The sequence below is a fragment of the Danio rerio genome, chromosome 5 (genome assembly GCF_052040795.2).
Source record: "Danio rerio strain M-AB ecotype USA chromosome 5, GRCz13ab, whole genome shotgun sequence".
NCBI lineage: Eukaryota > Metazoa > Chordata > Actinopteri > Cypriniformes > Danionidae > Danio > Danio rerio.
The window spans coordinates 24430033-24443878 of NC_141025.1; the positions used below are offsets into that span (position 1 = coordinate 24430033).

Genomic DNA, 13846 nt, shown 5'->3' on the forward strand with positions numbered 1-13846 from the left:
TAAAGCTTATCTAAAGAAAATAACTTGCAATAACGCTTCAAAAACTAGTACACCCAAATGTATATGTTATAGAAAAATATTAAATACAAATTTTTAAAAAAAGAGGAAAAATCTAAGAGAATTTAATTAGTAGGTTGTAATTTAAAAAAATATATATTTTTTCTTGAATTAAATTGTATGATCATTCAGTTTCTAAATATGTTTGGTGATTAAAATTATATTTAAATAAATGTATCTGTTTAATAAATCTGTTCTGTTTGAATGCACAAAAATACATTGCCTGTATTCACTGAGAAATATATAAGATATTCATTTTTAAAATGGGGTGAACTCAATTATGCTGAGCACTGTATGCCAGTAATTAATTTCATGAAATGGAAAATACTTAATGATAAATGGCTAACAGTATTTCCAAATTTAGCAATAAATTCATATTAAATATTGGCCAATGCAAACCAAACAAAACAAAAACGTCACCATTATAAAGCAGCCCAACTATTTTTCAACACAGATAATAAAAAAAAGTTCTTGAGCAGTCTTTAGCCTAGCCCCAAGTGGTGCTCACTGCAGAGCCATTTGGGCAGAGCTGAGCTCCAGCGAGGGGGAGCTTGAGCTCTCGCTCCTCCTTTCTTGCACTTCTTCTATGAGTGATGTCACTGGGGGTAGGGTTAGGGGTGGGGTTGGTGTACGCATTAAAACAGCTTATAGGAGGAGGAGCGAGAGCTCATGCTCCCCCTTGCTGGAGCTCAGCTCTGCTCAAATGGCTCTGCAGCGAGCAGTGTCTCTAGCATAGTCCTAACCAAAACGGTTTCAACTTAAAAAAAAAAAAAAGGAAGAATGACTGATTATACTTTTGATTATATTAGTGCCTGAAGTGTTTTGTCTTCAGATTTACATCAGTAATGATTTTGCCTAAAGAAACATTTATATAATAACTATGAATAAAACATAAATAATAATTAAATTTAAATTTTGATTTAGTCTAAGCTTTGTCTGTGAAAATCAGCCTTTAAGTGCCCGCATCGATGGATTTGCTCTTCAGTGTTTGGACTTTCAGCAGTAAAAATTAAACCACATCGAACTGAACTTGAACTGTTCATGTGTTTCCCAAACAACGACGTAACTCGCGGTTGAACTATCATAGAATGATGCATCATTTGGGAAAATAACGATGTAGTGATGAGTGTTTTCTAAAACCATAGATGCTTTGTTGCAGATCCATCGTTTGAACCACGTTAGTTATAACATAAAACGCCCAAAATGATGTTCTAAATGGGGTGAACTAACAACTTCTTTAGAGAAAAACCCAACTTATTGTGTGAATTATATTGTTTTACTTGCACACGCATTAAAAAAATATTAGTTTTGATAAAAACATACACTCGCTTTGCATATTAATTGAAATATATGTAAACTACACATAAAGGGCCTATGTTTCCTTTACAAATATTATTGAGAATATTCAATATTCTATACTAAAAATCACTTACAAAAAGCTAACACATATTCTAACCTCATATATAAATCATAATTCTAAGCAACATGCCCATGTCATACACAGTACAGATACTTAATAAATAACCTTCTATAAATGAAAAGCATTATCGCATGCTATATATTTTTGTTTTCACAAGCTTTGGAGACGTAACCTACATTCTGATTTTAAATAATAGGTCACCTGTAGCTTTCATCATGAGCCAAGGCTGTGTTCAAAATGGCATAAATGTTTTCAAAGTGCACTGCGACGAGAGCGCAATTGTCATTGTGAAGATCGGTAAAACTGAACTGTAAAAATACTTTGAAAGCAAATTACACCTAAGAGAGATGACCTCAATGTTTTTTTTTTTGTTTTTTTTTTTAGATCATACCAAGTTTAAATGTTGTAATGTCCTAAATGAATAGAGCATGGGGGGATAACTGGTAATAGAACACAGCCAGGAACTATGCTTCTAACTACAGCTCTACAGGTGTAGTTACGAGCGTACAAGTTTGCTATGCAGTTTGTGAATTTTTGTTGAAACGATGGATTTGGGAAATGCCAAATCCACAAACTATGTTTAACATGACAGTCTCCACTTCACTTCCTAATCTGCAATTGCCTCTCTGGATATCACACTAACTGTACCCAAAAAATAAAAAAAAATACTAATACTACTAATACTTTCCTTCTCAGACTTTACAGACCTGAAACTTGCCTATAGCACTTATTCATTGTTGCTCTTATAGTTGTGTAAATTGCTTCTTTGTCCTCATTTGTAAGTCGCTTTGGATAAAAGCGTCTGCTAAATGACTAAATGTAAATGTAAATGTAAATGACAGAACTTGCGACCTTAGTTGGCTAACAATGATTTTTAAAAAATGCACCACTCTATGTCTAGAAGTAATGAACACTGGCAAATATGGTTTTCTTGTTTTTTTGTTGTCTGAACTAAGCCACTTTGAACAAAAATAGAATAAATAAATAAATAAATAAATAAATAAATAAATAAATAAATAAATAAATAAATGATTTTATATTATTAATCCTAATAGTATTATACTATCTTATTTGAGTTTAAGAATGTAAAATAGTTACAAAAATGGGTATGACTTATAAAAATTGAGAACCACTGATTTTAAAACAGTAAAATGAGAGTGCATCACAGTTTTGTGTATAAGGCCATTTGTGAATGAAAAAGAACGATCGATGCACTCTTTACCTGAGATGACTGAAAGATATGTGTCAGATATTCAGGATATGTTGAATGGCACATAGAAACAAAACACAAACACAAACACACACACACTCCTCACGCATACAGCGAATGGGATGCGAATAGGTTCCTTTAATAGAAACCAAGGACTAATTGGTTGATGAGATCGCAAGGCACGGAGGCTCAACCACATGCAGAGACACTAATTTGGAGATTCACTGCATAAAAACACTGACCATGACCAAAGACTTGGGTGACGTCAGCCACATCAGGAGACCAGGGAAATAATTATTATTTTTTTTAAATCACATTACAGTGTCAAAATAAGTAATAAATGATACATTACCTCCTTAAAGTGCCAAACTTAAAAAGTAAACAGCTCGATAATATCAATAAAATGAATCCTGTAGTAACTACATTCCTAAACCTGTATAAACAGCAGTTCTTTGACTTTTATTTTGACAGAGCAGTCAGTGATTTTACATGTGGCCTTCTAGATGTTGCTGGCGTCACACAGCCACTGTCCCCACCATCAACAATCCCCCAGCACTCACCCCATAAACCAACTCCCCCACCATGCCGTTCCAGGTCTTGGTCTCAGGGTCGCGTGCTCCATATTTTCCATCAGCCACAATGGACAGTTTGTATTTTATGCCCACATGCTTGGCGATTTCAGATGCCAAGTCTACACAGTAGCCCTCATAGCGATCATTCCCTTCCAACTGCATATAATTCCTCTTGTACATTACATACGGAGCTTCCTGTTAACCAAATCAAATGAGGTTCAGCTGGCTTTCAGACTCACAACCCACACACACAGAGTATATATATACATTGAAAAAATGACTGATTAGTCTACAATCATGCTTGCATATCTTACATACTATAAGTCTCACCTGTTTCGTTCTTACTCATTCAAACAAAAAACATATTGGATTTGAAACATGCACTGTGAGTTTTATAATAACAAACAGTGAGCTGAATTAAGACTTTTAGGTTTGTGGACAATGCTATTCAGTAGTGGACTCTGATATCTCAAAGTGGAGAGAGAAAAAGAGAAAGAGTACTTGAACTTGCAGGTCCTTTCATTAGTAATTTGTCAGTCAGGCAAGGGTTATGGGAAAATAACTCACACAAGTACGTGAACAGTGCATGCAGGAGGGTTAAAGAGAGCAGCGGAGGTTTTCTCATGTGTGCTTTTAACATAGCTATTCATTATTTCATTCATGCTAGCCAAGCTCAGCTTTAGTAGCAGCAGATCGTTTCGGTTATCATCCATTTTTAACCTATACAAAATAACCTTCATCACTAATTCATTGAATTAATTAAGATTTAATTCTGCTTTGACTTTCTGTATCTACTTATGAGATCATCATAGGTAGAGTCAGAAAGAGGTCATGATCACTTTTAAATGTAACATAAGGCGAACCTTATGGTACATTTAAATATGACCTTGCGTCTCTAACTAAATTTAGTCAAATATCTTTATTTATGTAATTCTGCCTGGTTGTATAAACGCACAATTCACGAACGAATGTACCGCTTCTGTATTTAAATAACCGTATTCTAACAACACAGTTGTGAAGTTTATTTCATGTTTTCCCCCCTCACTAAGACGTGGCTTCTTGTGACCTTGAGGTTATGCATTATTCAAAAGATTAATTACCATATTCACCCTTTAATTAATATTCTTCCAGCTTCATCTCCGTCCTTTCCTCTATCCCCTCCTGCCCTCAAGTTCTCAGAGTTCTTCATTAAGGACGTAATTATGAAACTCGTTTAAGCCCAGCTGTAATCACTGTACAGCCCCAGCCCATTCACTCCCAGCATTCGGTTCAATTAACGCATGTTTGCTTAAACACAGTAAGTCGTCCAACATAACTTGTCCAGTAGGCATAACTTTCCACGTGCATAACCTGGCACATGTCACATTAAAACACACTCGAGACTCTTCTTAATATCTTGTTAATAGTAAAAATTTGGGATGGCTAAAGTTAATTTGAGACTTTTCTTAATTCCTATTTAAAGGAGCTATATGTACAGTGCTCAGCATAATTGAGTACACCCCATTTTGAAAATTATTATTTTTGTATATTTCTTAGTGAATATAGGTAATATATTTTGGTTAATTTAAACAAATCAGATTTATTAAACAGGTATATTTATTAAAATATAATTTTAGTCACAGAGCATCTATAGAAATAGAAAGATAATACATTTAAAAGTAAGCAAAAATATAGCAAAAAAATTACAACCTACAAAATTTTTACGACATTTTATATTGTTTTTGCTTTTTATGATTTTTGCTCTTATTTTTTAAAAAAAGATTTAAAATTTTATCTAACACATAAATTTGAGTAACTAATTTTGGGACTGTTATTGTAAAACTATTTTGTTAAGCTCCAGATTTGGCTTTGTCACTGACTAATCTAATGTATATGCACAAATATAATATTGTATCGCTTCCTATAAAAAAAAAATATGAATTTAAATGAGAGATTTGTGAGGGGTGTACTTATATATGCCGAGCACTGTAGAATTCAACTAAGCATATTACTCCTGGATGTTAAGTGAACTGAAGCAGCAGGTTAGTGATTGTGATCACATTTACTGTACAAGAAACTAAACATGCCTTCATTCTTTTATTTGCTCATGGTGAAGTAGCAATATTCTGATAATGAACACCAGTCTGCTTTCAAATACCTTCTAAGAAGTCAGGGAAATCTGCTCATACATGGAAAAATACTTGTTTTTTTTTAAATACGCAGCCCCTTTAAAGTTGCATCAAGTTCACATTCAGAAATACAGTGCTCAGCATAATTGAGTTCACCCCATATTGAAAATGAATATCTTTCTCCATTTCTCATTGAATATAGGCATTGTATTTTGGTGCATTTAAACAAAACAGATTCATTAAACAGATATATTTATTCAAATAATATTTTAGTCACCAAACATATTTAGAAACTGAAAGATAATACAGTTAAATTCAAGCAAAATTTTGAAAAAAAAAATTTCAAACTTCTTTTTTTTTTTTTTTGCTTATCTTGATTTTTCCTTTTATAAATTTGTAAATTTGTATTTTATATTTTTCTATAACATAAATTTGGGTGTTATAGTTCTCGGACCATTATCAACAGTTATTTTGTTAGATAAGCTCCAGATTTGGCTTCAGTACTGACTAATGTAACATATATGCATAAATATTTATATTATAATTATAAATATTATAATTATAATTTTGTATAGCTTCCTATTAAAAATATGAATTTAAAAGAGAGATTTGTGAGGGGTGTACTCATATATGCTGAGCACTGTATCTATGACCATACAGGACCCTGAATGAAAACCATTTCATTTCTTATTAAGCGAACAAAACTGAAGTTTGTCTATTTTTTCAACTTATTGTCATTTATTAAAATGTTACAATTCAGCGATTACTGTGCCATAAAACTGATACCATGTCCTTGGCAGTGTTAATATTTTCAAATGAATCTTACAGAAATAGGATTAAATAATCGATGTACAGATTGTTAGGATAGGGCAATATTTGGCTGAGATGAAACTATTTGAAAATCTGGAATCTGACGTTTCATAAAAACCGAAATACCTAGAAAATCACATTTAAATTTTGAATTAAGCATTCACCAATGCACATTACTAATCAATTCATTGACTGTTAATTGTTATTAAATTCTTATCTATTTAAACAATACATTTACAATAGGAAATTTACAAATGTAACATGACCTTTACTTGATATTCTAAGGATTTTTAACATAAAAGAAAGCATCGATCATTTTGACCCATACAATGTATTTATAGCTATTTCCACAAATATAGCCATGCAACATAAGACTTTATGGTCCAGGGTCACATACAGCATATATCTATGACCAGATATATCTATTGTTACAAAATCGGTACTAAACGGTCTCTGAGTCAGACTTTCAATTTGCGGTAAAACAAAACTGCAGCTCTGGGTCAGTGAACGCATCCTAAGAGTGGCTGTTTTACTTGCTCGCATTTAATTCAATATTAATTAATTAATATTGATTGAAAAGCTAGTCTACAGACACAACTCGTCTGCGCGTGACACTTAAATAGCCAATACTAAATCAGGAAAATATGTAAAAGCCAATTTAAGCTAAAAAAAAAATGTAATTGCATTGATTTTCTATTGAGTAAGCACTGCCCATACTCACTCACTCACATTCATCGCTTCAGCTGGGCAATTACGTCAGTTTTAGGAGCTAAATGAACTACCCACACCTAATGGCCACGTCTGATTGGACAAGCTGGAAAGCAAAACACGAAACACGCCAGACTTTTCTTACTTTTTTAACATGTACTATTAAAAGACCATGCATGAGAAAACCATCCGCCATGTTTTGTGTGCGTGTGTCTTTATGCACTCTGCCATTTGCATCCAGCCTGGCACCTCAGTCGAAGAGTACTTACGTTTGGCGAAGTGAAAGAAGCAGAGAGAAGGGGACATTCCTAACCTATTTCTTACCAAAGCCAGTATTGTGATGTCACTGCTACAACAGGCCACCGAAATGGAACTGAAAATGCTTTGGCACTCACACGGATACAGTTGAAACACTCTTCTGTGCTCGACTGTTTCAACATGTAGTGAGTGAGTGCAAAGCAAAGCAAAAGAGAAAAACGTTCTGCCCCCCCCAGGATGCAATGCAACTGAGACACTAAACCCGAGAGGGCAGAAGGATCATGGTTCGGCGTATTTTAAAAAGCAGCTTTAGATAGTGTACCATAATAGTAGTGACCACAATGGTTCTGTTTTCCACAGAGGAGGACTCGTTGGTAACCTGCTGCTCCACTATATAAACAAATTTCTCAAATTCATTCCAGTAGCCGATCTGTGAGGGACAGAGAGAGCAAGAGCATAAATAGACTCAATCAATCACAGCCGAGCTGTAATAGAAATACAGCGAGAGAATGACTCAGTAGGAACATGATCTGATGACTGATGGAGGAGGAAAGCTAGATGGAATGTTCAAGTGCGCGTTAAAGAAGTCATTTTCCTTGATCTATGATTTATTTGTTGTATGAAGAAAAAAAAACTGAGCATTTGATGATGAGGGCATATACGAGAGTAAACTTTATTGCTAAAATACAGATTAACTTTCAGCATTTTATAATATAATTGTATTTATTTTTAATAATTATATTTTAACTATTTGTTTAAAATGATTTTGTATTATTTATTTTTTGGAGCCTAAGATCCATTACAATTTTATACAATTTTTTAGGTTTCAAATAACTTTTATAGGAAATAGTCTCCTTGTATACACTACAGGTCAAAATTTTGGGCTCAGTATGATTTTTAAATGTTTTAAAATAAGCTTCTCCTGCTCACTAAGGCTGCATTTATTTCATCAAAAATACAGTACAAATTGTAACATTGTGAAATATTATTGCACTATAAAATAACTGATCACAAGTAGTTTATCATTTAATTTCATTATTTATTCCAGTGATTTTAAAGATGAATTTTCAGCTTCATTACTCTTCAGAGTCACAAGATACCTTAGAAATCAGTCTTTTAATCATAATAATAATAATAATAATTATTATTATTAATGGCAATAGTAATAAAACCAATAATGACAGGATAAATAATTTCATTTTAAAACACATACAATTAATAAAATTAATAAATAAACAAGTAATAAAAAAATATTTAATAAATAAGTATTTAACAATTTGCTTTACATTTAATAAATCCCGCCTTGATAAACAGAAACATAAAAAACATGAAAAAAAAACCCGACCCCAAACTTTTGACCGGTAGTGTATATTTCTATTAAATAGAGATCACAATTTAAGAATATAAATAATAAAATGAATATAAATAAAATAATGTTGTTTTTATAATATTAATAAATAAGTTTAATTTTATTTGTAATACTAATATAAATAAAATAAAAACTTTTTAAAAACTTTCATTCATTATATGTCTGAAGAACTGTTCCAAGTGGAATAAGCTTTATTTAAGGGTTTCTGCAGGTTTCACAAAGTTTAATTTAAGACTTTAAGACAGGGGTCTCAAGCTACCGGCCCAAAACACAATATTTCAGCATATTTAAGACTTTTTAAGGGCTAAAATTAACTTTTTGAGATTTAAGACATTTTAAGACTTTTTAAGATACCCTGATTATTCTGACCTGTACTCAATCACTCAAATAAGTGATGTGTTAAATGTGATCATATTTCAACTGATAACTTAATGTGTGAAACATGTTTGTTTAAAGGAAAGTGACAAAACATAAAGTATATTTGGCCTGCACTGTGATCCTCTTTTAATATACCACCATATGATTCTCGTTGTAAATATGCCAGACATATTTTTGGAATTATATTAACTGTTATTACACTGAATGACATTTTAGTGGGAGTCTTTTGTAAATCACAGTAAAACTTGCACATACACTGTTAATGCTCTAAAGTGACTTGTGGCTTCACAGTGACAGAAATATTGGGTGAATTTATAGAAACTGCCCCTCCCGAAGGCACTAACCTTTCGTGCTCCTCCCGGCTTCATTTCATAAACATCAACGGTGTAATTTGATCGCCGTCCAAATGAGTCGAACTGAATATTTCCCGTCATACCCTGAACCTGAACCTGCAGGAGCAAAGCACACAGGAACAGTAACACCCACAAAATAACAAGCATGGCAACAAAGAAAAGCATGAAAGGCGATCACATGCTGTCTAGCTGTCATATAAACACACAGAAAAAACAAAGACAAACCATTTCAAACACAATAAACAAACACATTTATTTCTGTAAAAATATATACTATATGTTGATAACTCTTAGCTATCTGTCTGAGGCCCTTTATGGACCCCTCCTACCATTTTGAGCGCTCTCTCGATGTCAATTCCCTGGCTCCACGGTACGGCCGGGTTGGCCAGACAATCGCCTGCACTCCCTCTACGAGAAATATCCACACGCTGACGTCGCAAATACCGAAATGCCTCGGCTATCACCAGGATGGCATCGTGGGTCAGTGCAGAAGTGTACTAAACAGGACAACAAACAGATCAAATGGTTTACATGTGGTACAAGTAAAGTCAGAATTATTAGCCCTCCTGAATTATTAGCCCCTCCTGTATATTTTTTCGCCTAATTTCTGTTTAACAAAAAGATTTTGTCAACACATTTCTAAACATAACAGTTTAATAACTAATTTCTAATAAATGATTTATTTAATTTTTTATATGACATTTAACAATATTTTACTAGATACTTATCAAGACACTAGTATTCAGCTTAAAGTGACATTTAAAGGCTTAATCAGGTTAATTTGGCAAGTTAGTGGTAATTAGGCAAGTCGTTGTTTGGCGGAGGAGAAATGGCCGTGCCCAACTGAGCCTGGTTTCTCTCAAGGTTTTTTTCCCTTCACTTTTTTTTTAATTGGTGAAGTTTGTTCCTCACCGCTGTCGCCACAGGCTTGCATGGTTTGGTTCGGTACTTGTGGAGCTGCGCATCGATGGACTTGCTCTTCAGTGTTTGGACTCTCAGCAGTGAAAATGAACCAAACTGAACTGAATTAAACTTAAACTCTGAAAACGGGACTGACATGGTTTCAATTTACTATAATCTTCTATGTTAAGCTGCACTGACACAATCTACATTGCAAAAACGTCATAGAAATACAGATGAACCGATTTGAATTGTGTAACAATGGTTTGTTCTGTAGACACTCCAAAACAATATTCATTTAAAGGGCTAATAATATTGACTAAAAAATTATTTTAAAAAAAAATAATAATAATAATAATAAAAACTAATTTTTAGCCGAAATAAAACAACTAAGACTTTCTTTAGAAGAAAAAATACGATAGCGAAAAACACTTTACAATTATACAACAGACTGAATTGTAATAAATAAAGATGATGGTGTGATTGTGCAGTTTTTGGCACTAAGTTTCATCACAATGCTTCAAGTGAATATGGTCATTTCATCTGAATTTCAACACGTGTGAGATCAATCAGTAGAAACTAGGTTTAATTTTGTGTCTCTGGAAAAGCAATGAGCTTTGACAATGTATTATATGTTAAACCTCCAGCTGTTTGTGTCCATTTGTTAAAGAGGGATATTTGGTTTTCAGATTTTTGCAGTCAAGATTTTAGCTTCCATTCTGAAGTAAAGAGATGAAATTAGACCTGTGGGTAAAGATGACCTTTCCAGAATTGGCACAGAGGGAGACAAGCTGCGTGTGGTCACATACTATATGCTGTTTTTCAAAAATATAATATATTGCAGTGATGAAAATGCACAATATTATTGTAGGTGCTGTGAATTATTACATATTCAACTTTTATTTTTAAAAAGTATAGTTTTTAACAACACCATGTAACTTGTTATTGTGTATAGTGTTATTTTTTCTAATTAAATCCTTTAAAAAATTTAATCTAATTAAATAGAGATGGGTTTATTACTTAGATTTTCCATGTACATATCAGATATAATTGTTTTTCATTAAAACCTTTAAGCTAATTAAATAAAATAATTCAGTTTTAATTCACAGTGTTAAAATATGGACATTTGCATTTTTAAATATTCATATACCTTTCACATTAATTTTTTAATGCTTAATCTGTCATCAGACATTCAAATGAGTTGGTCTATTTTGTATTTTGCAATGATGATATTTTAAGAAGATAAATATTAGTAAGAATAATATCAAGAAATATTAAACAGTTTATTTTAACTAGTAGAGGCCATATAATACCCCATCTAAATAATCAGAAAGTTGCTTTTTAACATCAAAATTAGTAAATGTTTATATTTTCAATAATAAAACACTGGCAAATCTTGCACAAACCAAATGTAAACTGTATCTAGTTACACTAATTTAAGGGCTCATATTGAATTCAACACTTATGCAACAGTTGAGTGAGGTGCATTTGGAGCTTTTAAAGTCGGCACAAAACTGAAATTGCATCTTTTTTCCCTATACTGTTACACATACTCTAAAATGATTCTGCAATATGAGGAACACTTTCAGGGTGTTTATCCACTGGCAATTGATTATAATTGGACAGTTGATTTGTTCACACTTTATTTTGATCGTCCATTTGCTGAATTTAAGTTACATTGTATCTACATGCCAATTAATTCTCATTAGATTATAAGTAGACTGTAAGGTTGGGGTTAGGGTTACTGTAAGCTGACATGTACATGCAAAGTTTCTTATAGTCAGTTAAATGTCTGTTTAGCAGCAGTATCAACAGATATTAGGCAGACAATCTACTAATACTCAAATGGACCATTAAAATAAAGTGTTACCATTAATAACAAGTGACTGATTAGTTATATTAAAGATTATGATGGTGCATTGTGCTAAAGAAACACTCCACCTTTTGAAAATAGGTTTTTTATTTACTCCCCAAGAGTTAAACAGTTGTGTTTAATAATTTTTTAATTAATTCAGCCAATCTGCAGGTCTGGCGGGATCACATTTAGCTTAGCTTAGCATAGATCATTGAATCAGATTAGACCATTAGCATCTAACTCAAAAATTATTTTGAGTTTGATCATTTTCCTATTTAAATCTTGACTCTTCTGCACTTTTATTGTGTACTAACAGCAACAGAAAATTAAAAGTAGCTATTTCTAGGCCTAGGTCTAAGAATTATGCTCTTATTCCGGCATAATAATCAAGGAACTTTGCTGGCACACCATGACTGCGGTAGGCGCAATGATATTTTGCAATACATTAAAATACTCCCCTGCACCAAGCCTTACCATTGTGCATAAAACAGTATATTCATACATTCATTCATTCATTTATTTTCTTTCAGCTTGTATTTTTAGTCCCAGCTAAGTCCCTGATTTATCAGGGGTCGCCACAGTGGAATCGATCCCCACATAATATATTATAGTTCCTAATAATATCGGGAAAAAAAATCATTTTCTGTCTGTCTTGGTATAGTCAATGTATCTACAGAAAAGCCCAGCTTTTAAATAGTATAATTATCTAAATTCATTGAAATTTTTGAGTGAGATGCTAATGGTGTAATCTAACTCAATGATCTATGCTAAACTAAGCTAAGCTCAAAGTGCTTCCGCCAAACCCAGAGATTGGCTGAATGGTAGTCAAAAATGGTAAAACTCAACCGTTCAGCTCGAGGGGACATGTAAAATGAGCCTGTTTTCAAAAAAGTGTTACAATACACATTCCATGAAAATGTTGATCTTGATTTCACTTGACAAGCACAGATAGCGAATAAAAGATGTTTAATAAAAACCACTGCATGGCTGCTACTGTATATTAATCTCATCAAATCACGTTATCATAAATTACACATCCACACACAAATAAACGCCACAAACATATTCATAAATGGCACACTCCCAAATAAACACATCACATATGCACATAAATAAGCATAGAAAGACCTTCAGAGGAGAGCTTCTAGACTCGGGAAACTCTCTTTCGTCGAGCCGCTCCCAGCGTTGGAGAAACTGCTGCACGATTGGACTGTCAGGATTTATGATCTGGAATCCAGTAATATTCGCTCCTCCCGAAAACACCTTATCCAAACTCATGTTGGTAAAACCCTGGGAAGAACAGTAATCAGCGGTCAAATGTACGCTTGCAGAAGGTTTAAAAAAATAGGGGCTGTGAGCATTTCTTCTGCATTTCTTACAAGATTAGCCAGGATGTAATGATATCCTCGACTGTTCTTTCCGGCGATTACAACCTGGAAGTAAAAGGGAAAAAAAGTGTCATTGAGGCTGAAATATGTCTGAATAACTGCATTTTTTACTTTATTAATAATTTAGTTGAATAGCAAGGACAAATAAGAAGCAGGATTTTTTTGTAATTGAGAGTTTTATTTATTTATTTATTTTGCAAATAAATCAAGCCAAGTATTAACCTATTGATGTAGGCCATGTTAAAGTTTCTCCAGAGATGTTTGATTGGGTTTAAGTCAGAGCTCTGGCCGGGCCACTCTATGAAAGATGCTTCTGAACTAAATATTAAGTGTAAATGAAAAGCGAAGGTAACTTATGCAATGCAGTTATTTCATTTTTGTTTGTATTACATTTGAAAATTTATCAAAAAAGGTTTTTGTTTTGGCGTTATGGTGTATGAATAATATAGTTGAATAGCAC

The 13846-nt window shown here is 33.0% G+C and overlaps 1 protein-coding gene across 11 annotated transcripts in view; it reads right to left on the reverse strand.

Moving 5' to 3' along the window:
* Positions 1 to 13846, reverse strand: part of gria3a (glutamate receptor, ionotropic, AMPA 3a) — a 76860-nt gene that overhangs the window by 37390 nt on the left and 25624 nt on the right. For all 11 annotated transcript variants that reach the window (XR_015489914.1, XR_015489913.1, XR_015489912.1 and 8 more), the window contains 6 exon segments: positions 13378 to 13431; positions 13127 to 13288; positions 9573 to 9740; positions 9235 to 9339; positions 7466 to 7573; positions 3248 to 3454 (listed from right to left, as the gene is read on the reverse strand). Coding sequence is in view for 6 of the 11 variants with exons in the window: in XM_087251170.1 (XP_087107296.1) it covers positions 3248 to 3454; positions 7466 to 7573; positions 9235 to 9339; positions 9573 to 9740; positions 13127 to 13288; positions 13378 to 13431 (804 nt within the window). In the remaining 5 variants the exon portion in view is untranslated.